This window comes from Neomonachus schauinslandi, chromosome 1 (assembly GCF_002201575.2).
Source record: "Neomonachus schauinslandi chromosome 1, ASM220157v2, whole genome shotgun sequence".
NCBI lineage: Eukaryota > Metazoa > Chordata > Mammalia > Carnivora > Phocidae > Neomonachus > Neomonachus schauinslandi.
In genome coordinates this window covers 70636994-70660002 of record NC_058403.1, presented here as the reverse complement: position 1 = coordinate 70660002, position 23009 = coordinate 70636994, and the positions used below count along the sequence as shown (strand labels likewise).

The 23009-nt window shown below is 37.0% G+C and overlaps 1 protein-coding gene across 8 annotated transcripts in view; it reads left to right on the top strand.

Annotated features, from left to right (window-relative positions):
* The first annotated feature begins 3653 nt into the window (after positions 1-3653).
* DLG1 (discs large MAGUK scaffold protein 1) overlaps positions 3654-23009 on the top strand; it is a 259668-nt gene continuing 240312 nt past the window's right edge. For 7 of the 8 annotated variants that reach the window (XM_044919872.1, XM_021692594.1, XM_021692593.1 and 4 more), the window contains exons 1-4: positions 3654-3692; positions 5012-5061; positions 5716-5847; positions 20188-20354. In XM_044919872.1, coding sequence (XP_044775807.1) covers positions 5043-5061; positions 5716-5847; positions 20188-20354 — 318 coding nt within the window. In that variant the 5' untranslated portion in view covers positions 3654-3692; positions 5012-5042. Of the gene's footprint in view, positions 3693-4169; positions 4538-5011; positions 5062-5715; positions 5848-20187; positions 20355-23009 lie in introns of those variants that run through there. The other variant, XM_021692590.1, reaches the window with a different exon arrangement.

Below are 23009 nucleotides of genomic sequence, written 5' to 3'. Positions count from 1 at the left end.
CCCACTTAGGAACCCATTACACAATATATAGAAATTTGAGGTAGATTATCCATTAAAAAAGCATGAGTTCAGGGACTAATTGTCATGGAGATGAGTGACTGTCCACATTTTAAAGGGAATTGATTTCAACTTGTACCTTTTATTCTGATAAGAATTATCTATACAGAAGGAGATCAGTCGGGGTACCACTTAAACTGAATAGAATGGATTCCTGATGAAGATAAAATGGTACAATACCACAGCAGAGACTGAAGTTTCAAATGCTTAGAACTGTGGTCTCAGAGGTCACTTAGCCCAACTTTCTGTCCTGGGTATGAACCTCCCTCTGACAAGGAAGCTTTGCTGGATTCTTTTGGTCTCTGCTTGATAGGTAACTCTCACCATCTTGGGGCAGCTCTTAGGAATTTTGGACATTTCTGACAAATCATGTTAAAGAAGAACTTCCTGTGTCCCTGTAACTTTAGTCCTGCCCCCCAGATACACAGAATAAGCCTCTTTGAAGATTGAAGTCAAGCTCCCCAGATCCCTCTCTTTTCTCAAAGAAATGAGAAACAATTGTTCCTCTTGGGTTAAAGCTTCATCTCCCTGATTGTTCTGGTTACTTTCTTCTTTCCAGATGTTAGTTTAGGTAGACTCTTCTTAAAGTTTGCTGCCAGGAAATGCCCCCTGAGCAATTTGTGGAGATCTGACCAGCATGATTACTCTCACATCCTCAGCACTGTTCTTCTTTTTGCAGCCTAAGCTGGCATAAGCATTTTTGACAGCACCAAATTCTTTCCTTTCAGCGACTGCCTTGGCACAGGTGGTATGCTGCCACTCTGCCAGAGTGAGAGAAAATGATGCAGTAGGATCTGGCAGGACCTGAACACCTTTACAGAGGATAGGCTGGGGAACCTGAACAGGGAAAAGAAAAAGCCAGAGATGTGAAGCTTATGGGTGGCTTGGGTAGAAGGGTAGTAGGGGAGGGAAAGTTTAGAACTGAGAGACAATATTCTTAGAGATCAACTCTCTGACAACTCAGTAGAAGAATGCGAGCTTCGAGCTTTTCCCTGTGGTCCTCTGACTCCGAAAGTCTTTTAAGTTATTTGAAAGAAAAGTTAACATGGGGCTGGAAAGTTTATATATTTTTAAAAAAATTTAATGAGGCGTTTGGAAAAGTAATCAGATGTTATACTGGATCCTATTCAATGGCAGCTGCTACCTGCATAAAGTAAGGAAGACTTCAAGGAAATAAAAGTTGTTTGGAGAAATCCAGATGTTACGGCTTTGTATGTTGTGATGATGTGGCAGGCAGCCTCCTAATGATTCTTAGGTCCTGGTACTCATACTCTTGAGACTGACTTAAGTAACCAATAAGATACTGTGGAAATGATGGAGTGTTACTTCTGAAATTAGGTCGTGAAAGACGTGGCTGCTCTCTTGCCCTCTTGGATCACCTGCTCTGGAGGAAGTCAGCAACCACGTCATGAAGACACCCAAGCAGTCCTATAGAAAGATCTTCATGGTGAATAAAGGAGGCCTCCTGCCAACAGTCAGCATTGACTTACTAGCCGTATGAGTGAGCCATGTTGGAAGAGCCTCCCTTAATCCCCACTAAACCTTTAGATGACTGGCTCTGGTAGACATCTTGACTGTAATCTCTTGAGACACTAAGCCCGAACCATCCAGCTAAGGTCCTCCTGAATTCCTTATCTGCAGAAACTGTGAGATAATGTTTATTGCGTTTAAGTTACTAAGCTACTAAGTTTAAAGCTCCTAAGCTCCTAAGCTTGAGGAATTTATTATGCAGTTATAGATAACTAATACAGGTGAATAGAAAGGAGGAATAAGGAATAAAGACCTCTCATTCTAGGCCTGGACTTGTTCTGGCCCCCAAGGATGGAAGAAGTGCTCATTTCTGCTTTTGGACACTGCTGACAACCAACAGAGCTAGAGGATGACAAGAAGGAAGGGCTTCGTGCCCTCTTGTCATCCTCTTCCTCCTCTCCCTCCTCTTTGTCTTTAATGGAAGACTAGGATGACATTGAGAACTCACACAAATTTTGCTTTTGACTTTACAGTGGCCCTTGGGAAAAGCTGCACTGGCCTTTATCCATTTGTTACAGGCTGTGGTTCCTTGAGAGCAGGGTTTGGATCTTAACTATTTCTATCCTCATTGCCTAGCAAGTGAATGTATATGAATAATGAATGATATTAAGGGTGAGGGCAAAATCCCTCCTTCCTCCTGAATTCTGAAGGGATTCCATTCTTAGAATGCTTCCTTAACTGGAACTATTCCATTCACAATCATCAATGAAGTCTTGACAATAACAGCATGCATGCCATCAGTTATTTTCACGATTACAAACCTCCCTAGTTCACTATTTTAAAAATCTCTCCATTTACGCTTCTTGCATTTAGGAGCTTCCTTTCACTTTTTCATCCCATATCTTCCACGGAATGTTGCTTTAAACTGTTGCTCGAGCTCCCAAGATGCTTGGCCTAGGAGAGCACAGACATCTGCTGCTAATATACCAACATACCACTGTCAAGTTGTCCAAAATCACAGTGCAAACAGCCCTGATTAGAGATAGGAGAACTAATTCTGGGCTGCTGTCACTGATTAGCCTATATGTCCTTGGGCAAGTTGCTTCCCCTCTCTGAACCTCAGTTTCTTTATCTTAAACTGAGAGATTGGGTTAAATGAGCTCTAAAGTCATTGGATTCGCTCAAGTTAGAATTCCAAGGTGCAATCCTAAAGTGCAACCCGTGGTCAGCATGCCTCTGAGTAACTGTTACTGTTACAGTACAAGGTTTCGGGGACTTCCCTTTATTAGCCCCAGCATATGGCCTCGGCGAAAGGCTGTCAGGTTTACCAGGAGAGTCTTCCGGTTTTGAAAGACGATCTTCGCGTTTCCAGTTTTGTTACTAACTCTGAGTGACCTTGGGCAAATTCTCTCTGGACCTCAGAGGAGGGAGGTCCCTGTTATTCAGACGAGGCTCAAAGATCTGAACAGTGACTTGGACAGCTTGTCGCAATTTCTTCTTCTACAACCCGGGGGGCTCAGACCCAGAGCCGGGTTCTGGCCGACCCAAAGTCCCTCTCTGACGTGCAGTCTAAACTTAAACCAGCCGCGAGTGCGCTGGCTTTCGGAGGAGGTAGCTACAGGTGAGTTCTTAAAGGGGCCGCCAGAGCTTGGGTAATACCTGAGACTGATGACTGGGCGTGGGGCACAGGCAAGGGGGTGTGAATGAATGAGCGAGTGAAAGAAGGAACAAATGTTCTCTTTCCACTCTTCAATACATTCACACTTAGAATTAATCACTTAGACTTAAAAACCCTCTAGTAAACCCCTCAAACTCTTAATCTATCTCCCTATTTTACGTGCCTTTCTTTATTCAACCCCCCTCCTCCCAAAAGACTTTTGCTGAAGGGCGAATAAAAAAAAAAAATCAGTACAAAGTGGAAGACGGTGCAGAGATTGCACCCCCCAGCTCCCGCCCAAACTCCTCCCCCTTCCCCCCTTCCAGGCCCCGCCCGCCCCCGCCCCTAATGTGGGTGTTGCAGTCTACTCCTTCCCAAGACCGATTTTCCCGGTTGGGGATCTAACCCCGGGGGCGCCAGGCACTCTCTCCTGCCTAGGACTTGAAAACAGCACGTGTTTAGTGAGGTTAAAGGGTGTCTCGGAACGTGTATCTTGGATCTGGTGTAGGTGAGGTCATGTCTCTCTTCAGACACCCAGACCCTTCCGGGCCTGGCGCGCTACTCGCTCTGTACCGCGGGACACACCGGTGGGCTAAGGCGAGGTAAAGGCGGACTCTTCCAGGGCCACGACGGACCACCTGTAGAGTCTGTGTGTCAACTCCTTTGTCCTCAGAGCCACTTCGGTGGCGGCCCTTTAAGAGAGGAGACTCACTTGGGATGTTCCCCGGGTCCCCTTTCCCGTTCCCCAGCCCCCTCCCGGCCCTCCTCCCCCTTCCAACCCAAAGGTAGCAGCGCTGAGAGCCCGGGGCTCGGCGCCAGCCGCCTCCTCACTTGCCATTGGCTGAGAGCGCCGGGAAGGCGGTCACGTGGGGGCGCGGCAGTCCAGCTCCGGGGCCGCCATCTTGGCGGAAAGTTTGGGGGGAGAGCGGTTGGGGGCGCGGAAGGAGGCGAGGTTCCGGGGGTGGGGCGGCTGGAGGGGAGAGGGCGAGCGGGTAGTGGGCCGCGGCGAGTGAGGCGGCCCGGGCAGGGGAGGAGGAGGAGGAAGCGGCGGCGGGGGTGCGGCCGCCAAGGGGAACTCCTCCCCCGTTCCCTCACCCCCCCCCTCAGTTCAGCTCCCCGAGCCCCGGGCGGGGCGGGGGGACGTGGAGCGGGGCAGGGCGGGGAAGCCGCCCCGACTGGTCGGGAGCGCACCCCAGCTCCGAGCGCACGCCGCTTGCAAGAAGTTTGTGGTGGCGCCGCAGGTGTGGGGGCCCGCGGAGGTGTGCATGTGGGGCGTGAGGGCGTCGCGGAGAGCGGCCGCAGCCCTGTCCGGCCCCCGCTGGAGTAGCCCGGAGGCAGCGAGCAAGGAGAAAGGCAAGCGAGAGGAGGGGGCCCGAGTGGGGTGGGGTGACCAGCTTAGCTGGTCCTGTCTCAGCGCTGTACGGTCGCTACTATCTTAGGGGCCAAGGGTCGGAGCGCCTCTGCACCGCCCCCCTCTCCCCCCCCCGCCCGTAGCAGGTGGGGAATATGCATACTTACGCCAGGAGAGGGGTGGCCCCACGTCTAGGCATTTAGTACCCTTTGGAGAGGGAGCAGCTTTCGAGGAGAATTTGGAAGCAGGCTTCTGTCTGCTTTTAATTTGTAGGGGTACCCACCCTTAGGTAAAAGCTTTCTAGATTGACTAACACTGCTGGGGTTTGAGGCTCGCTCTTTCACTTAGGAAAACTTCGCCAGGTGGTGACCTTTTCAAATAGGGCTGGGAGTTTTTCGATTTGAGATTCAGGGGGAAATACTAGTTTAACCACAATTCTGTTCTTTGCTTTAGTTGCTTCTTTTCTGTTTTTAAAGGTGTGTGCCCTCTTCCTGATACTGGAGAAAAATGCCAGTCCGGAAGCAAGGTGAGAATTTATTTCGGAACTCTCCTGTGTGTGTGTGTGTGTCTGTTCTGTGATTTCTGTGTTTTAAAAATGTTTAATTCTGATGAGACAACATCGTTTTAGCCTTACTACTTAGGGAATCTAAGCCTCATACCCTTCAGAAGAGGGAAACATCTAAATGTTTTTCAAACTTTCTTTTTTGACATCTCTCTAGTGACTGGAGAGGCAGTTAATTTCACTCCTCTGAAATGTCTTTTTAAAAACTTTGAATTGGTGTTTTAATATTTTACTTTGTGATTCTTACTAAACACTCTTTTGTGAGCAATTGTAGGATCCAGGCTAAGAGCGCTAGTATTTTGAAACATTTAAGATTTGTATTATGACAAATTGTAGATAATCTGCTTTTGCATATCAGATCAGTTGAAGCTATGTTAACTAATATCTTGATCAGTCTTTTATTGTGGTAGACTACTAGTACACATTTATTAGCAACTGCTTATCGTCCTTTTTATGTGACATATTTAAAAATTTTTTTTGATTATTCTAGGGAATACATATGTTTGTGAATGTAGTAGCATTGATTGAGAGGATTTGGGGAAGTGTTTAGATGTCTTGCAGAATTATTTGCTGCATAAGTAGTGTGTAATTTTAATCAGACTCTTCTTTTCTTCTCAGACACCCAGAGAGCATTGCACCTTTTGGAAGAATATCGTTCAAAACTAAGCCAAACTGAAGACAGACAGCTCAGAAGTTCCATAGAACGGGTTATTAACATATTTCAGAGCAACCTCTTTCAGGCTTTAATAGGTGGGAATTAAAACTTTATTCGTGACCATTATGTGTTAGCTAGGCTTAATGCTTTTCTGAATTCATTTATTTTAAACTTAACAGAGTGATGTATTTGGTTCTCTGTAAGGCGTTCAGTAACTTGAACATCAAACTTGTATGTTTGATAGGCCAATATCCTTTCCAAAAATATCTAATAACCAAAAATATCTAATAACCAAATATCTAATAACCAAAAAAACTTTCAGTATGATTATTTCAGTGGTCTTTGGTGACAGTGTTTTATATCCTCAGCATTAACTATTAAAAGATGGAGAAGTTGCAGAAATGTTTCAGGATCCAAAAAATAAAGACTGAATAACTAACTTTTAGCTTGTTTCTATATTTGACTTTTATTTCTCTGAAGTCCCTGAAAATGTTTGAAGAGTTCTGTTATGTTTAAGGACATACATCTCCTTAATATAGACTTCTGTTTAAACTTAGCATTCATGGAGTCAGAATTTTAGACCTGGAAAATTATCTTAGAGATGATTTTGTCATTTTGTCTAATACTATTTTGTAGCCAAGAAAATTGAAACAATATTATTCATAACTAACTTAAATTTAAGGTGGTGCATTGTTTTAAAGTAGAACTGGGCAAACAGTCAAGAGTCCTAAATTCTATTCCTTACACTGCCATTAATTGAATGGTATATAAATCATTTGACCTTTTCTAGGTCACTATATTTTCTGTAGAATGTGAATGCAGTAGAACAATGGCTTTTAGCCCTTCCTCCACCCTGATTTTAAAGTAGCTAGATTCTTTTTTAAAACAAAATCTCATATTTTGTACACAGTTCCCAATTTATAAAACAAGATGGTTTCTGGCCTCTCCTATAGGTACCTAGAAAAGTGGTCTACACCACAGAACTAGAAAATTTGTTCCTTCCAGTTCTAAGAATGAAATTTTTTTTATTAATCACTGACTATATAAATAGGACATGTACTTCATTGCATTACATTTATTTCCTTAGTAACTTCCAAGTCAATATGTACCTAACATCTGTTTATTAATAGAGTAACTTTTGATGTGTTTGTGGACTATCTTCAAATTAGTGTACTTTGTCAAAAAACTTAATGCTAAATTGATACTCTCTACTAAATTTGTTTTAAAATTAAGATTTTAAGGAAGACCCCTCAGTACACTTGAATAATTTTTAAATCTAATATTATAGACTTTTAAAAACCTATGCAAGAATAGAGAACAATATAATTAATATAATTAACTGTAACCCATCTTCAAAAATTATCAACATTCTGTCTTTTTTGTTTAAACTGATGGACATTTTTTACATTTGAATTTCTAAGCTCTGATGTTTAAGGTACAAATGGATGATCAAATTGGATTCCTCTGAAAAAACAGCCAAAAAGAAAGGGAAACATTTTTAGTTATTTGGTTTTCTAAATCAACATTAAACCTAGGAATGTTTTATTTAGTAGAGTCACTGTTTAGAAAAAAAATAGTATGACTTGTATGTCCTCGTTTACCTATAGACATAGATGGGTGTAGTCCTTCTCTGTGTGAAGTCTGTGACTTAAGAAAATTAAATGGTCAGTAAAGTAAACAGATTCTACACTTCTTAGATTTCTCTGTAGATTGGAGGTAGATTTGGAGGGTGTGTGTGGAGGGATTTTTAAAATATATTCCGCCTTGCCTGTTTTGAATGTTTATCTGTTCTTACACATAATTGAATTTTAAGAGAATTAGTCTTCTAATAAGTTTGTATTTGTCAGTCTTCTTAGTCCTGTATAATTTCATTGGTTGTGAATGAATTTACCTTGATATTTAGATTTACATACATTTTAATGTTTTATAGGATGTGATATCAAATTTTGGTGTAAGAAAAATAATAGATTTTAGGAATTTTGAAATGGGTAAATTTAGTAGAGATTTTTATGTGTTTCCCTACTGTAATTGAATTGTTTACTAAATTAATAAATGCATTTTTTTGTATTTACTGAAATTGGGTTAATTTATTAAACTTTATTACTTTTGTCAGTTTGTGAAAATTTTTAGGTAAGATTTTCTTTTTGCTTTGCACCTGTATCATTGTTCTTGAAACAGCGTATTGGTGTACTTTAAACCTGTACATCGCCCTAAGCTAAACTAGTGTCTATTGTGTTCATAGTATGTGCTGAAAAATCCTGGATTAACTGTTTTTTCCTTTAGTAGGTGGCACTCTGTTTTCTGAGCTGATTACCTGTGGACCATTGGATTTAAGGAGACATGGGTCTTGACCACCTGAGTTGTTTGAAAGTCATTTGGTGCTTAGGTTCTTCACTGCATGAGTTTGGAAATCATTTCCTTAGCTGTAGTGAATTATGTAGTTACTTCTTTGGATTTGCTGTCTGCATAATTATTTATTGATTCTTTGAGCTTGTAGTTTGTATTGACTGTTTTCACGCATTTAAAAGAAGTTTGTGTGGGGCTCTGGGATTTTGGTGTTATAGAAATGTTGATTTATTTTCTCCTTCCCTCTGTAGTTGAAATATGTTAATTAGATCATGTTTCTGGTACCTGGGGGTTGTTCAGAGGAATAGGCATGTACATATTGCATTACATCTGTTCTGAGATAACAATTTTTAAATATTTTAATATCTTTGAATTTGGGGTACATTTTATGACTGATGTATGTTGGAAGTGAGTTTACATTCTTAGTGGCACATGAAATAATGGTGCATCTTAGAATCAATACCGTCGATTCAGTGAAACATGGCAATCATTGTCCTAGCTATGTTGTTCGCTAGTAACGTTGAAGGATATCTTGAAGATTTAAAAATTATTGAAAGTAGAACAGTTTTTATTAATTTTGAGTTTCAGCTGGTAAGTTGTTTCTTTAGAGCTGAATATTTAAAGTTATATCTAAAAAAAAAATCCATGAGCTATATAGACTTCTTTAAAATTTATTCCCCAAGTATCTGGTGATCATTTTTCTATAAATGGAAAATAAAGTCTGCCTAATTTTAATCCGTGATTTAGATGAGAACAATTTGAAAAATTAATATATTTGATTTTATATTCTCATTTCCTGTACTTATATTTGAAAATTTGTCAGTAAAGTAGACTGGATATGGTTTGATTACAAGTCAGAGCCCAGGTGTTCAGGTCCATATTGGTTTGAGGTCATTTATGATTCTTAGGTTTGTCTGGAATCTGAGACAACCTTAGTAGTCTTTATAGATTTCATACTAGTCTAGATCCCTGGAGTTACTTATGGGGTCAGAGAATTCATCTGCTTTTCTTGCACACAGGAGAAAAACCTGGGCTCAAGATCAGGCTGACTTTAGAGACTTGAGTAAGTTAAATCACGAGATTTGTATAGTTTGTCTGCAATAAATAGCAAGCTTACTTTAATGCGGTTTTTTAGTTCTGAAATTTTTCAAAATGAAGATGGATTATGTAACAACACTATCCACTTCTGAGATTTTTGGCTCCATTCATTTGTTGCTACTCTATTAATTAAATTTCACTAGGCCTTGTGAACATGGTAAAGGACATTTAAATTTGTAGATACTGGGTTTCAGAAGTATGACTCCTCTTTTTTTAATTGTAAAAAGAAAATGACATTTATCATCTTAACCACTTTTAAATGTAGTTTGGTAGTGTTGAGTATATTCACATTGTTGTAAAAACAGTTGAGAACTTACTCCTCTTGCAAAACCAAAACTCTACCCAGTAAACAATACTCCCGGGAGCTTTTCCTCCTGCCCCCAACACCTGGTAACTACCATTGTACTTTCTGTCTCTATGATTTTGACTGCTGTAAATAGCTCATATAAGGGGAATCATACAGTACTTGTCTTTTTGTGACATTTCACTTAATGTTCTTAAAGTGCCTCCATGTTGTAGCATGTGACAGAATTTCCTGTTTAAGACTGAATTTATTTTACTGTATGTATATACCACATTTTGTTTATCCATTCATCCATTGATGGACATTTGGAGTATTTTCACCTTTTTTTTTTTTTTTTTTAAAGATTTTATTTATTTGACAGAGAGAGACAGCGAAAGAGGGAAAACAAGCAGGGTGAGTGGGAGAGTGAGAAACAGGCTTCCTGCGGAGCAGGGAGCCTGATGCGGGGCTTGATCCCAGGACCCTGGGATCATGACCTGAGCCGAAGGCAGACACTTAAAGACTGAGCCACCCAGGCGCCCCGTATTTTCACCTCTTGGCTGTTGTGAATAGTGCTGCTTTGAACATGGGTGTGCACATACCTCTTTGAAACTCTTCTTTCAATTTTTGGGATACCCAAAAGCGAGATTGCAGGATCATATGGGGGGGGTGTGTGTGTGTGTGTACACATGCACACATTTTTTTTTTTTTTAAAGATTTTATTTATTTATTTGACAGAGAGAGACACAGCGAGAGAGGGAACACAAGCAAGGGGAGTGGGAGAGGGAGAAGCAGGCTTCCCGCTGAGCAGAGAGCCTGACGTGGGGCTCAATCCCAGAACCCTGGGATCATGACCCGAGCCGAAGGCACCCAGGCACCCCTATATTTTTAATTTTTTGAGGAACTGCTATACTGCCTCCCATAGCAGTTGCATCATTTTATAGTCCCACCAACAGTGCACAAAGGTCCCAGTTTCTCCATACTTTTGCCAACACTTGTTATTTTAAGTTTTTTTAATAATAGCCATCCTAATGGATGTGAGATTTTGACTTTTTCAAGTGTATGTAAAAAGTGTATTTTAAAAAGCACTTTTTGTGTGTAATACAAGTGTCTCATTTAGTCATCATAGTCCTATGAAGTGTATATTCACCTATACCATTTTATAGATTAGAACACTAAGGCACTGAGAGATTACGTGCCTTGTGCAAGGACCCTCAGATATTAAATTGTGGAGCCAGAAATTGAACTCAACTAATCTGAATCCAGAGCTTCTCCTCATGTTTAGTTATTAGGATTTATGTTCTTTATCATAAGTTGAATATTTTAATGTGGTAAAGAACACTAACAAGTGTGTTTAACATAGATGTTGATCTGAGGGTCAGTGGTATTTTTTTTTAATTTTTATTTTGAAGGAGAATATTTATGATGGAATGATGCTTGTAATTATGGAATTTACACAGTTTGAAAAATATTTATTTAGTAATCAAGGTTTGCAGACTTCTAGCTGTAATAGTAAAATGTCAAAATTTCTTAGATTTTTGTTGTTGTTATTTATTGGTTCCAGTCATATTTTAGTTTGTTGCTAACTTCGTGTGTGTGACTTTGCAGACTAGGTTTTAGAAAGGAAAACGTTTATGACAGTATATGGATCATTCTATTGGCTAAAAGTTTATAGAATTAGAGGAAAATTTTATTAACTTTTCAGTTAGTGGTTTTGATTGAACCTGGATTGTTATTTATTTCCTAATAGTTTTGCTTACTACTGCTCTGCTCTGAAGTAGTGCTTTATGTTGAATCTGGTTGAATTCTCTTTGGAACCTTGTAATCAACAGAGTGGTAAAAGCATCTGTAAATAATTCTTCTAGTTTATTTCATCTGTGTAGGGTCATATTTTTCCTACTAAATTTTTTCTTTTCTAATTATTTTTTGCAGTACACTGTCCAGTCTAAGACCAGGTATTTCATTTATTTGTCATGTCTCTGTGGTCTGGGCACATTTCCACAGCCCTTTTTGGTCTTTTATGACATTGACATTTTTGAAGAATACAGTTCCCCACTGCTCTTATTTTTTTTATATAATGTTTCTAATTTTAGGTTTGTCTGATGTTTGCTTGTGATTAGATTCAGGTTATGTATCTCTAGGGTTCTGTACATTCAGAAGTACAAGATGTCTTCTGCCCTTGATTGGCATTGTTAATTTTGATCACCCAGTTAAGGTGCTTGATTTCTCTATAGTTAGTATTTTTTTCTTGCATCTTGTAAGCAATATGTGGGGGAGACACTTTAATACTTGCGCATGCCCTGCTCTTTAGCAAAATTTCCCCCTAGCCTTAGCACCCATTGATGACCAGTTTTTACTGTGTTGAAAATGACAATTGAAAAATGACAGTTTTGTAAAAAATAGCAGTCTTTTATGTTCTCCAATTAATACCTGGCATTTTACTGTAAGAGCTCTCCTTCCCCATTTATCTATGTATATGTCTGTATCGTTTTTCTTTTAATCGTTGATAATTTATTACTAACTTTAATGATTTCGGTGCTCAGATTGTTTCAGATTCATTTGGTCAAAACTCTCTCCAGCTTGCTCTTCTGTCCTTATGACATGCCTTACCACTTTGAGTACTTTCTCACTTTTTGGCATAACAAGATATTCAGGTTTATCTTGTACATATCTTGCCCCAGCCTTGGAATCAGCCATCTCTCTAAGAAGGTCTGGTTTCTGTTGATACCTTGTTTTAAGAAGTATGTGTGTGAGAATAACCCTATGACTGTTAGTCAGATAGTATTTCAAATGTGGAAATAACGTATTTTTGGACATTGGCTTGACATTTTTCTTGTTTCTAGGGTGCAAAACACACATTGTAATACATACTTTAAAATTTTATATGATATTCTTTTTGGGGATCAAAATGGCTTTTTATTTTTTTTTTAAAGATTTTTTTTTATTTATTTGACAGAGAGAGACATAGCGAGAGCAGGAACTCAAGCAGGGGGAGTGGGAGAGGGAGAAGCAGGCTTCCCACTGAGCAGGGAGCCCGATGTGGGACTCGATCCCAGGACCCTGGGATCATGACCTGAGCCGAAGGCAGACGCTTAACGACTGAGCCACCCAGGCGCCCCAAAATGGCTTTTTAAATGTACATAAGTTTAGAAGAAAGCAGAGTATCTATTTTTGAGTAGACTTGACTATTGTGTATTTTAGTTTATGAAAACATTGTACTTGCTTTTAGTCAATTAACTGATAAAATTTTTTCCCTCTGAAATGGCTGGGTTATATTTCAGTGTTTTTCAGCTTTCCAGTTGCCTTCTTTCTAACTCCAAAACAGAATTTCTTATAAAAAATAATGCATGTTCCATGTAAAGAATTTAAGATCAGTTAAATGTACTTTATATAAAATAATTATAATCAAGAAAATTCTCACACCAAAGGTAACCTACTTCTTCCACAGGATGAATATCCTTCTAGAATGTTATTATTTATGTATTTATACACACTTTCCTTTTGTAAAACAAACCCCCTACACAAGTGAAACAGAATTGTTTCCTACATAGGAATTGATACTTAAAATCAGTGTGTAGAGTGAAAAATCGTATCAGATTAAAATTACCCTTGAAGATCCTTCTAGAATTTAACACTGTCTTTCATTAACTACAATATAGTTGTTTTTTCTCTAGTGGAAAGAAATCATTGTTTCTTCAGTTGGGCAACAGACATAGTAGTTGACTTGTGTTTAAGTGATCTCTTGTACTAAAAGCACATAATTCTAGAATCAGACTCAGTGCAGTGAGGTCTATAGAAATGCTCCCATTATTAGAGGCACATGAAAATGGAGACTACCTGAGGGAACGGTTTTCTCCCTTCTCATTTTTTATTTGTGATGTTGATTTATTGGGTGGACTGATAGGTAGAATTGCCTTTTCTGGTGAAGGGAGGTGCTGAAGTTAAATTTTCCTAAGTGTACATAGTGTGCATATCATATTAACTATTTTTATCTCAAAATTTATCATTGGATATCTTTCCATATCAGTAGATTTGTACCATCTTAAATGACTGTATTTACATTTTACAGATGTGGTGTAGTTTTATTAATGATTTCCTAGGAGCACTTAGGTATATAATTTTTCTGAATTTTAAAAAACATTGCATTTGTATATGCCTCTTTGTTCTACATTGTTTATTCTATCCTTTGGATAAATTCCTAGAAATGAATTGCTTGGTAAAAGGGGATTTGCATTTTAAAAGGTTTTTGATGTACTTTTTAAAATTACCCTCAGAAAGGTTATATTCAATTTAATTTTTTAGGCAGTATGTGGAATAATGACTAATTCATTATACCTTAAACAATATAGGTATCATCCTTTTTAATATTTTCTATTCTGATGTGTGGAATGTACTTTTAGACATTTTGATGTTTTCTTGTATATTTATTTGATTAAACAACCAACGATATAAGAATTTTCAACTATATAAGAATTTTATGTCATTTAAATTTCTTTTGTGAATTATTTGTTCATGTCATTTGCCCCTCCCACCACTTTTTCCCCCCCCTTTTTTTTAGAAGTATAAAATTGTTCTGTTAAGGTCTTTTCTTAACATTTTCCCCATGAAATAAGGTTGTTTTCTCATAGATTAGAGATGTTGTCTATATTGTGTTAAATTATTACAGGTTCTTGACTATTTAGACTTCCTACTCTGATCCTTATTTCTTTAGTTTAAGAAATGTTTTTGAGTTTTACTGTTTAGGATGATAAAAGTGGTAACTAAAAGCTAGAAAACTTTCCTCAACCTCCTTTGAGGGTATTTCTGGAATTCTGTACTTCCTTTACTCCTAGTGTTTGCAAACTTTGAATTCTGCAAGAAAATAACAAAGATAAAATGTGAAAATGGTTTACTTAAAATTTTATTTAAATTTGGAGAGGTTTGAAATATGTGATCTTGAGATTTCCCCGAAATACATATTTTTTGGTAGTAGGAATGAGTCTTCTCTGTTCCATTGGACTAATTGTGTGTCCAAGTTTAATTTAGAGAGAAAGCACTTGCCAAACTATAAATGGTAAATAGGAATAGACTGTGTTAAGACTGATCCAGTAGGCTCAACAAAATTAATGTTTCCAATTGTGAATCAACTAAAGGGTAGTTTTCTCTAATACGTGTTTTAGTATTCCTGCATTTTCTCGTGTTCTTGCTTGCTTTAGTGTATCATTATTTTAAAAAGGAAATAAGTTTTTTCAGGGTAGTAAATAAAAATGTAATCAGTCATTTTAATTATATGTGGTGTATATCTGGGTGAGCTGTATGGATTTTCAGATGAGTATGGAATTATTCTTATCTTAAGTGGCAGTCATTTTGACTACTTCTGTATTATCCCACTTTCTGTACATTTTCATATTAAAGATTTAAGATTAGAGTTGACTCAAGTGAAATGTTTACATAGGTTTATTGAAGGACTCTGTCATTTTTTTAAAGATTTGTCAGAGAGAGAGAGAGAGAGAGAGATGGCACAAGCAGGGGGAGGGGCAGGCAGAGGGAGAAGCAGGCTCCCTGCTGAGCAAGGAGCCCAGTGTGGTTCTCCATCCCAGTATCCTGGGATCATGACCTGAGCCCAAGGCAGACTAAGCCACCCAGGCGTCCCAGGACTCTGTCATTTCACATGTGATACTAAATTTGGCTATTTCTGTATTGAAATATTATTTTGCTGTGGTTACATTTTTTCATAGTCTATATATTTTGGTACAGTTACGAGTAGCCCTTATTATTGACGTTGGATATAATTGGCATGGAAACATAAAATGACTTATGTAAACCAGAATTGAAAAATAATTTTTCATGGTCTATCAAAGAGCTGGTTAATTTAATTTTCAAAAATTGTAATACATGGAGGCTCCTGGGTGGCTCAATCGTTAAGCGTCTGCCTTCGGCTCAGGTCATGATCCCAGGGTCATGGGATCGAGCCCCGCATCGGGCTCCCTGCTCAGCAGGAAGCCTGCTTCTCCCTCTCACACTCCCCCTGCTTGTTTTCCCTCTCTCGCTGTGTCTCTCTCTGTCAAATAAATAAATAAAATCTTTTTAAAAAATTGTAATACATGTGTAAGTAATAGAAATTTAAAATAAATGTGTGTGTAAGGTTCTGTAGCACCTTAAAATATAGCCATCAAGTTTTTATAGAAATCTACCTTTTTAACTGTTTTTAAATGGTGTTATTTGGTTTTTCAGTGTTAATATATTTTTTCCTCAATTTTCTCCATCTCTCAAAGACATTGTTATTCACATCTCATTTTTTAATTCTTTTATTCCTCTTCCAAAATGTATTCACTCCATTATTATTCATTGAATGTCTTAAGTGTTCAGAGTAAACTCATTAGTTTAATTCTTTATTTTCATGAAGTTGGTCTTTTGAGAATAACTTGGAATTTCAGACCAGCATTTTAAACAGATTTTTAAGAACAGGAGAGATTGGGATTATACTAGAATTTGTTTTTGTCTTATATTTGACTTCTCTTTATAGTAGTGACTTCTGTTTATAGTAATAACTTCTGTTGTACTTTAGCTAGTTAGCTTATGGAACTCAATATTATACTCCCCAGTTTAGAAAAACCTAAAGAAAAAGTAGAAAGTAATGTTTTGAATCTTAGAATGTTGTTGTAGAAATACTTCTCTTGTCCCAGTAATAATCTTTTTCTTTGCTAAATCTTTATAGTTATGATCAGTGATATAATTATCTTCTGACATATAAAATGTAGATGGTACAGAACAGTGACTGCTGATAGCATGGGAAATATAAGATATAAGTACTTTGGAGTCATAAGAAAAGCTCAGTCTGGGTCCAGTTTTTCCAGAGTGCCCTTTTTGATTAGGTGCACCTTTGAAAAATCTTTACTGATACAACTAAAATTGTGATGGAGAAATAATCTCTGAAGAAGTGTTACTATGTTGCTCATCTTTATAGTCCTGAGATACCCTAAAGATGAAGAAGTGTGGTGGATCAAGATGGGATATGGGTCAAAATTAAAGGTGTGGATGTGTGTATTTGTATATTTTAAAGAAAAGTGATAATAACTGTGACAGATTGTCATATCAGAAATGGCACCACGCTATACATGTGTTAACTATTTCAGTACTTTGGCATATGGTTTTAGTTAGCCAAGGGTGGTAACAAATCTCTTTTTAAGTTGGGGATAGATAATAATCTGGTAACAGTTTGGCAATGACAGTTATCCTGACCTCAGTAAGAAACAAAGATATCTAAATAGCTAAAATAGATACCATAATACCTACATATTAAATTCTGGGCACTTTACTCATTTAAGCTCCTTTAGATTCTTACTCAACTTTTTTTTTTACTGTGATAAAATATATGTAACAAAATTTACCATTTTTTAAGTGTACAGTTCCGGGGCATTAAGGTACATTCACATTATTTTGTGACCATCACCACTCACTCTATCTCCTGAACCTTTTCATCATCCCAAACTGAAACCCTGTACCCATTAAAAAATAACTCCATTTCCTCCTTACTCCAGTCCCTCCTTACCCCATTCTTTCCTTACCCCAGTAACAACTGTTCTTTCTGTCTTTATGAATTTGACTATTCTAGGTACCTCATATAAGTGGAATTATACAATACTTGTTTTTTTTGTGTCTGGCTTATTCCACTTAGCATAATGTCTTCAAAATCCATCCATCCATTTTGTAGAATGTATCAGAATTTTATTCCTTTTAAAAGTTGAGTAATATTACATTGTTGGTATATACCGCATTTTGTTTTTTAACTGTTTATCTGTGGATGAACGTTTGGGTTGTTTTCACCTTTTGGATACTGTGAATAATGCTGCTGTGATCATTGATGTGCAGATACCTGTTTTGAGTCCCTGCTTTCACTTCTTTTGGGCATATACCCAGAATCTAATGCTGGATCAAATGGTGATTCTATGTTCTAATATTTTGAGATGCTCCTGTACTGTTTTCCACAATGGCTGCATCATTTTCTTTTCCTACGAGTGATGGACAAGGGTTTAATTTCTCTACATCCTCATTAATACCTGTTATTTTCTGTTTTGTTGATAATAGCCATTCTAATGGGTGTTTACTCAGCTTATTTTGTTTTAAGTCTGATATAGTTAAAATAATATGCATATTCTCCAGGCCATAAGAGCTCAGATACAACAAATTAGAAAGGACTTTTTTAAGAGATGAGGCATTTCAGTTGACAGCAGGATGTGAGTGAACTTTTGGAAAATTCACATAGGGAGCACTTTATTCCTTGATCTTCCTAGATAGTAAAACGTTACTCCAGATTATACTAGTCTAGATCTCTGTTGTCCTGTATGATAACTACTAGCTGTTTGTGGCTATTTAAAGTAATTAAACATAAATAAAATTATAAAATCAGTTCCTCATTTACACTAGTCACATTTTAAGTGCTTAATAGCCATATGTAGCTAGTGGCTACCATATTGGAGAGTGCAGCTATAGAACGTTTTCATCATTGTAGAAAGTTCTATTGGACAGCACTGACCTGGATATTTGTTAGAGATGTTATTGAAGGGTAATACAGCACTATTTCTGTTAAGTGTGGAATAAAAGGTCACAGAAGGTTAAGATTTCAAACTTGTCTTACAATAATGGAAAATATAATGAAGTTTTTATGTAGTGATGTGGGCTATTTACCTTGAGATTGGTAATCATCCAGTTACTCAACACCCATTTAGTGCTTTTGGGGGGGCATAATTACACTAGGACCTCTGACATCTTTATTTTCTTGTAGAAGATATCTCTCCCTCTCTATAGATCTATAAATATATATCTTCTACATATATAAAATATGTTTCTTACATATATAGGAATATATGTTGTACCACAGAAATGTATACATACTCTCATATGTATATCTTCTATAAAAAAAAAATCTGTAGTATTTTCAGAAGATAGTCCATATTTAAATTTCCCTAATTATCACAATGTCTTTTATATTCCCCTGCCCCTCCCCACTGATCAAGCCTCATATATTGCAGTTGATTGCTATGTCTTTTTTGTTTCCTTTATTTTATTTTATTATTATTTTTTTAAAAGATTTTATTTATTTATTTGACAGAGAGAGACACAGAGAGAGAGGGAATACAAGCAGGGGGAATAGGAGAGGGAGAAGCAGGCTTCCCGCGGAGCAGGGAGCCCCATGCGGGGCTCGATCCCAGGACCCTGGGATCATGACCTGAGCCGAAGGCAGATGCTTAACGACTGAGGCACCCAGGCGCCCCTGTTTATTTTTAAAAAAATCCTTTCAAATAATTTCTCTTACTTTTCATGACATTGACTTGCTAAAGAAACTGGCCAGTTGTCTTGTGGAATGTCGCCTTCTGGATCTGTTTTTTTTTCCCTTGCTTTTTTGGTGTCATTTAACTTGTTTCTCTAGCCTCTGTATTTCCTGTGAACTACAAGTTGGTTCTGAAGGCTTGATTTAGGTTCAGGTTAAGCAATTTTTGGTAAGAACACTTTGTAGCTGATGCTCTGAATTTGAGTTTATTATTTTTTCATGATGGTTATGTGAAAAGTTTTATAGAGTAACTCATGGTTTATAAAATACTTTCACATACAATTTTCTCTAGTAATATTCTTAACACCTTGATACTATCTTCACTGTGCTGGTCTTAGTTTTTATGAGCTCTTAGAAAGTTCTGCAATTCTACTGGTTATTAAAAGGGAGTTATTTTGTCTCTACTGTCTTCTGACATTGTTTTTTAAAGGAAATATTAATCTTTTCATCATAGAAATAAGTAAAAGTTATTCTGTCTAAATGTTATTTGCAATTGTGCATGATTCTGTACAGGATAATGCCCCACCTTTGCTGTTAAAATAATAATTTCTCCCCTTTAAAAAATCAACTCAAAATATACCACTAGGTGAAAAAAGAACTAATAATGGTGAACTTAAGCATTATATAACTATCACTCAGAGCTTTCTGAATGGCATGAAGAATCAATCAGTGTTAATATGCTAAGTTTAAGAGGCAAATTCCCTTTTGTTGATATATCATTTGCATTAATTCCAGCTGATAGCAAAGTAACTTGATCTTTTAAATTATCCTGTGCTACTTTAAGTAAATTCATGGATTTTTAAAGAGTTTTGTCATGTTTAGTTGATTGTTTCTAAAATAATGTACAATATTTAATTTACTATTTAACTTTTTTGTTTGCTTTACTTTGGTTAGAAGGACAGTTAAAACTATGCGAGGGGTTTATATTGAGATACTGGTGGTATAAAGATAAAATATCAGTAATGACTCATGTCTTCAAAACTCATAGTAATGATATTAGCTGCTGTCGGTTAGGAGGCTATTATGTGCCATTGTGCACTTTTATGTATTATACTCAGTCCTTGTAACAATTACACATGATAAAAGAGGCAAGTTATCAGAGGTTAAGTAACTTCTCTAAACAGGCAGCTAATTTGTGATGGAATAGAGATTTGAACTCAGCACTGACTTTGAAGGGTAAAAAGCCTATGACTTTTACACTATGCCCTGCAAGTTCTGATGTGATTGCAACATAATAAAGTGAGAAAATATTCACTGTTTAATTACATTATAAGATTGGGCTTATTTTACTAATCAAGACTAAAATTTTGCTTTTGAGTTATGTTGTTTAGCAATGCATAGTTTAAATTAGAAAATCTAAATACTTCTGATTTTGTTTTTTCTTTTCTTCACTTCTAGATATTCAAGAATTTTATGAAGTGACCTTACTGGATAATCCAAAATGTATAGATCATTCAAAGCAGTCTGAACCAATACAGCCTGTAAATACTTGGGAAATTTCCAGCCTTCCAAGCACTACTGTGACTTCAGAAACACTGCCAAGCAGCCTTAGCCCTAATGCGGAGGTAAGATAAAAATTTTTCCTGAAGCTATTTTTCAGTAATCAATTTATTGGGGCTGCTAAGTTTTTTCAGTTTATTAAAATGGGTATTATCTGGAAATATCATTGGATTACAAATATTTTTGAAGAGAAAAGCTCAGAATCTCTCGTGCCCCTTTCTTAATATGTTTTAATTGGTTTGAGGTCTGAAATACTTGCTTTAGACTATTAAAAAAATACTTTGTGTGAGAGACCTCAATGAAATCATATTTTGAAAAGGTGGTTTTCCTCTGGTTTTTTTTTTTTTGAGAAATAGAATATAGTTTTGTCATCCTCGGCAGATTAGTTGCTACATTTACCCCAAAGATTCTGTTTATTTGACTTGAAGATTGAATTAATAAAACTCACTAAAGACTGATTAGTAAATCTTAAGGTTAGCATTGGTTTCTGCATTTTTCTGTAGTTAAAACTGTATTTCTTTAAGTTATAAAAACTATTTTAGTAATGTTCTTTTTTTTGTTGTGACAGACCGTTGCTGGTGGAGTTAGAACAGAGATATATGAAGCATTTTGTAATGAGACTTCTATCTGAGAAACATTAGTCATTTGAATGTGGTTGTCTGACTGAATTTGATTCTAGTCCCTTCTAGTTTGTACTAGAGAAGTGCCTGGAAAATTGAATCAGCCTCTGTTTGGCGAGTAATCAGGGAAAAGTAGTGGTGGGCAGCAACCAGACAACCCTTTGGTAATGAAGTAGACAGTTTCTAAGTTTTCTTTTTTATGTTATGTCACATAAAACTGTAAAATTTTAGAGCAGGGAGCACATCTGATCCCTCTTTCTCATTTTAAGGATTCGGAAACTGAGATCCAAAAGAAAATGACTTGACTCAGCTTATTTAGCTAGTTTGGGCAAGTCTACCCTTGGATTTCAGACCTCTTAACACCCAGTTCCCAGTTCTCTTTACTAATCCTGGTCTGCACTTACATGTTTTTCTTTGATTAGAGAGAGATTCTAGTGTTGTATTGGCTTTGTGTCTTTATTTTTTTATTTTTACTTTTTTAATCACTCTTGGATCATTAAGTTTTCATTCCCTTTTGTTGATATATCATTTGCACTTATGATTGATTCCAAATAGATTTTTTAAATGTTAACCAGTAATACAATTTTTATTTCACATTTATTGTCCTAGGTTAAAAATTTTGCTTTGAGGAAACATGTTAAGTTTTAAGAGAATTGAGTTTCTTACTTAATTACTTACTATTTTTTTCTATTGTCTGATTTATTATGTTCAACTATGAATATAAAGCATAGAGTTCTTATAGTTGGTTTGCCTATTTTTATAGGAGATTGTTCAGTTAATGGCTGGCTCAATGTAACCAGTAAAAGTAAATGTTCATTAAGGTAAATAAGTGGATAATACTGCAAGCTGGAAGTTAATTTCCATATAGATTTCAGTTAGAAAGATAAACAATGCATTGAATTCCATCAAAAGTAGTATTGGAAAATTTCAGGGGTGCCTGACTGGCTCAGTCAGTGGAACGTGCAACTTTTGATCTCAGGGTTGTGAGTTGGAGCCCCACGTTGAGTGTAGAGATTACTTAAAAATAAAATCTTAAGGGAAAAAAAAAATAAGAACAGTATTGGAAAATTTCAACTTTTATAAAATGAGGCACTGGTACTTAGAAATACTCTCTGCAGTGCTGGTTTCTGTATCTCCTAAAGGGTGTATTATGGACATGTTAACAGGAGAATAGGAGAATAAGAATTTTCAGACCATAAATGGCAGGTATTATTAGGAAAAGGGATGAGAAGGAAATATGATTAAAATGTTGCTAAAGGCTTGGCTCATGGAAAATGCTCTAGTATGCTTGAAATTTATACCCATTCATGGATGGACTTAGTAACGGGATCATGGAGATGTGTCCATCAAGTCCTAGATTTTTTTAAAAAGGGGAAGATCTGTGTATGTCAAATTTGAGTGCAAGCTAAGTTCAGTTAAAAAGAAGTACTGTTTTGCAGAGAGGACAGAATACCCTGATAGATGCTACTCTGAAAATGTAAGTAGTTTTGAAACACACTGATGGATGAGAGTCATAAGGACTTAAAAAAACAAAACAAAAAAACCCCTGGAATGTTTAGACATTTCATTTCTCTTTTTTTTTGAGAGTACTGTAAGAGAAGGAAAGTATATTCCCCTGTTCCCCATTTATTTATGCTTAATTTGGACAGAAAACTTGGCTAAGTGACCTTGACTTGATCTCTTTAGATTCTTGGACGCATAATGTTTAGGACTGAAAAGAGAGATCATTTAATTCACCTTATTTAATAGTTTTGTAGGGGCGCCTGGGTGGCTCAGTCATTAAGCAACTGCCTTCAGCTCAGGTCATTATCCCAGGGTCCTGGGATCGAACCCCACATCGGGCTCCCTGCTCTAAAATTTTACAGTTTTATGTGACATAACATAAAAAAGAAAACTTAGAAACTGTCTGCTTCATTACCAAAGGGTTGTCTGGTTGCTGCCCACCACTCGGCAGGAAGCCTGCTTCTCCCTCTCCCCCTGCTTATATTCCCTCTCTCGCTGTCTTTCTCTCTGTCAAATAAATAAATAAAATCTTTTAAAAAAAATAGTTTTGTATTTGAGGAGAATCCACTGACCCAAATTAAAACAAATGCAGAGGAA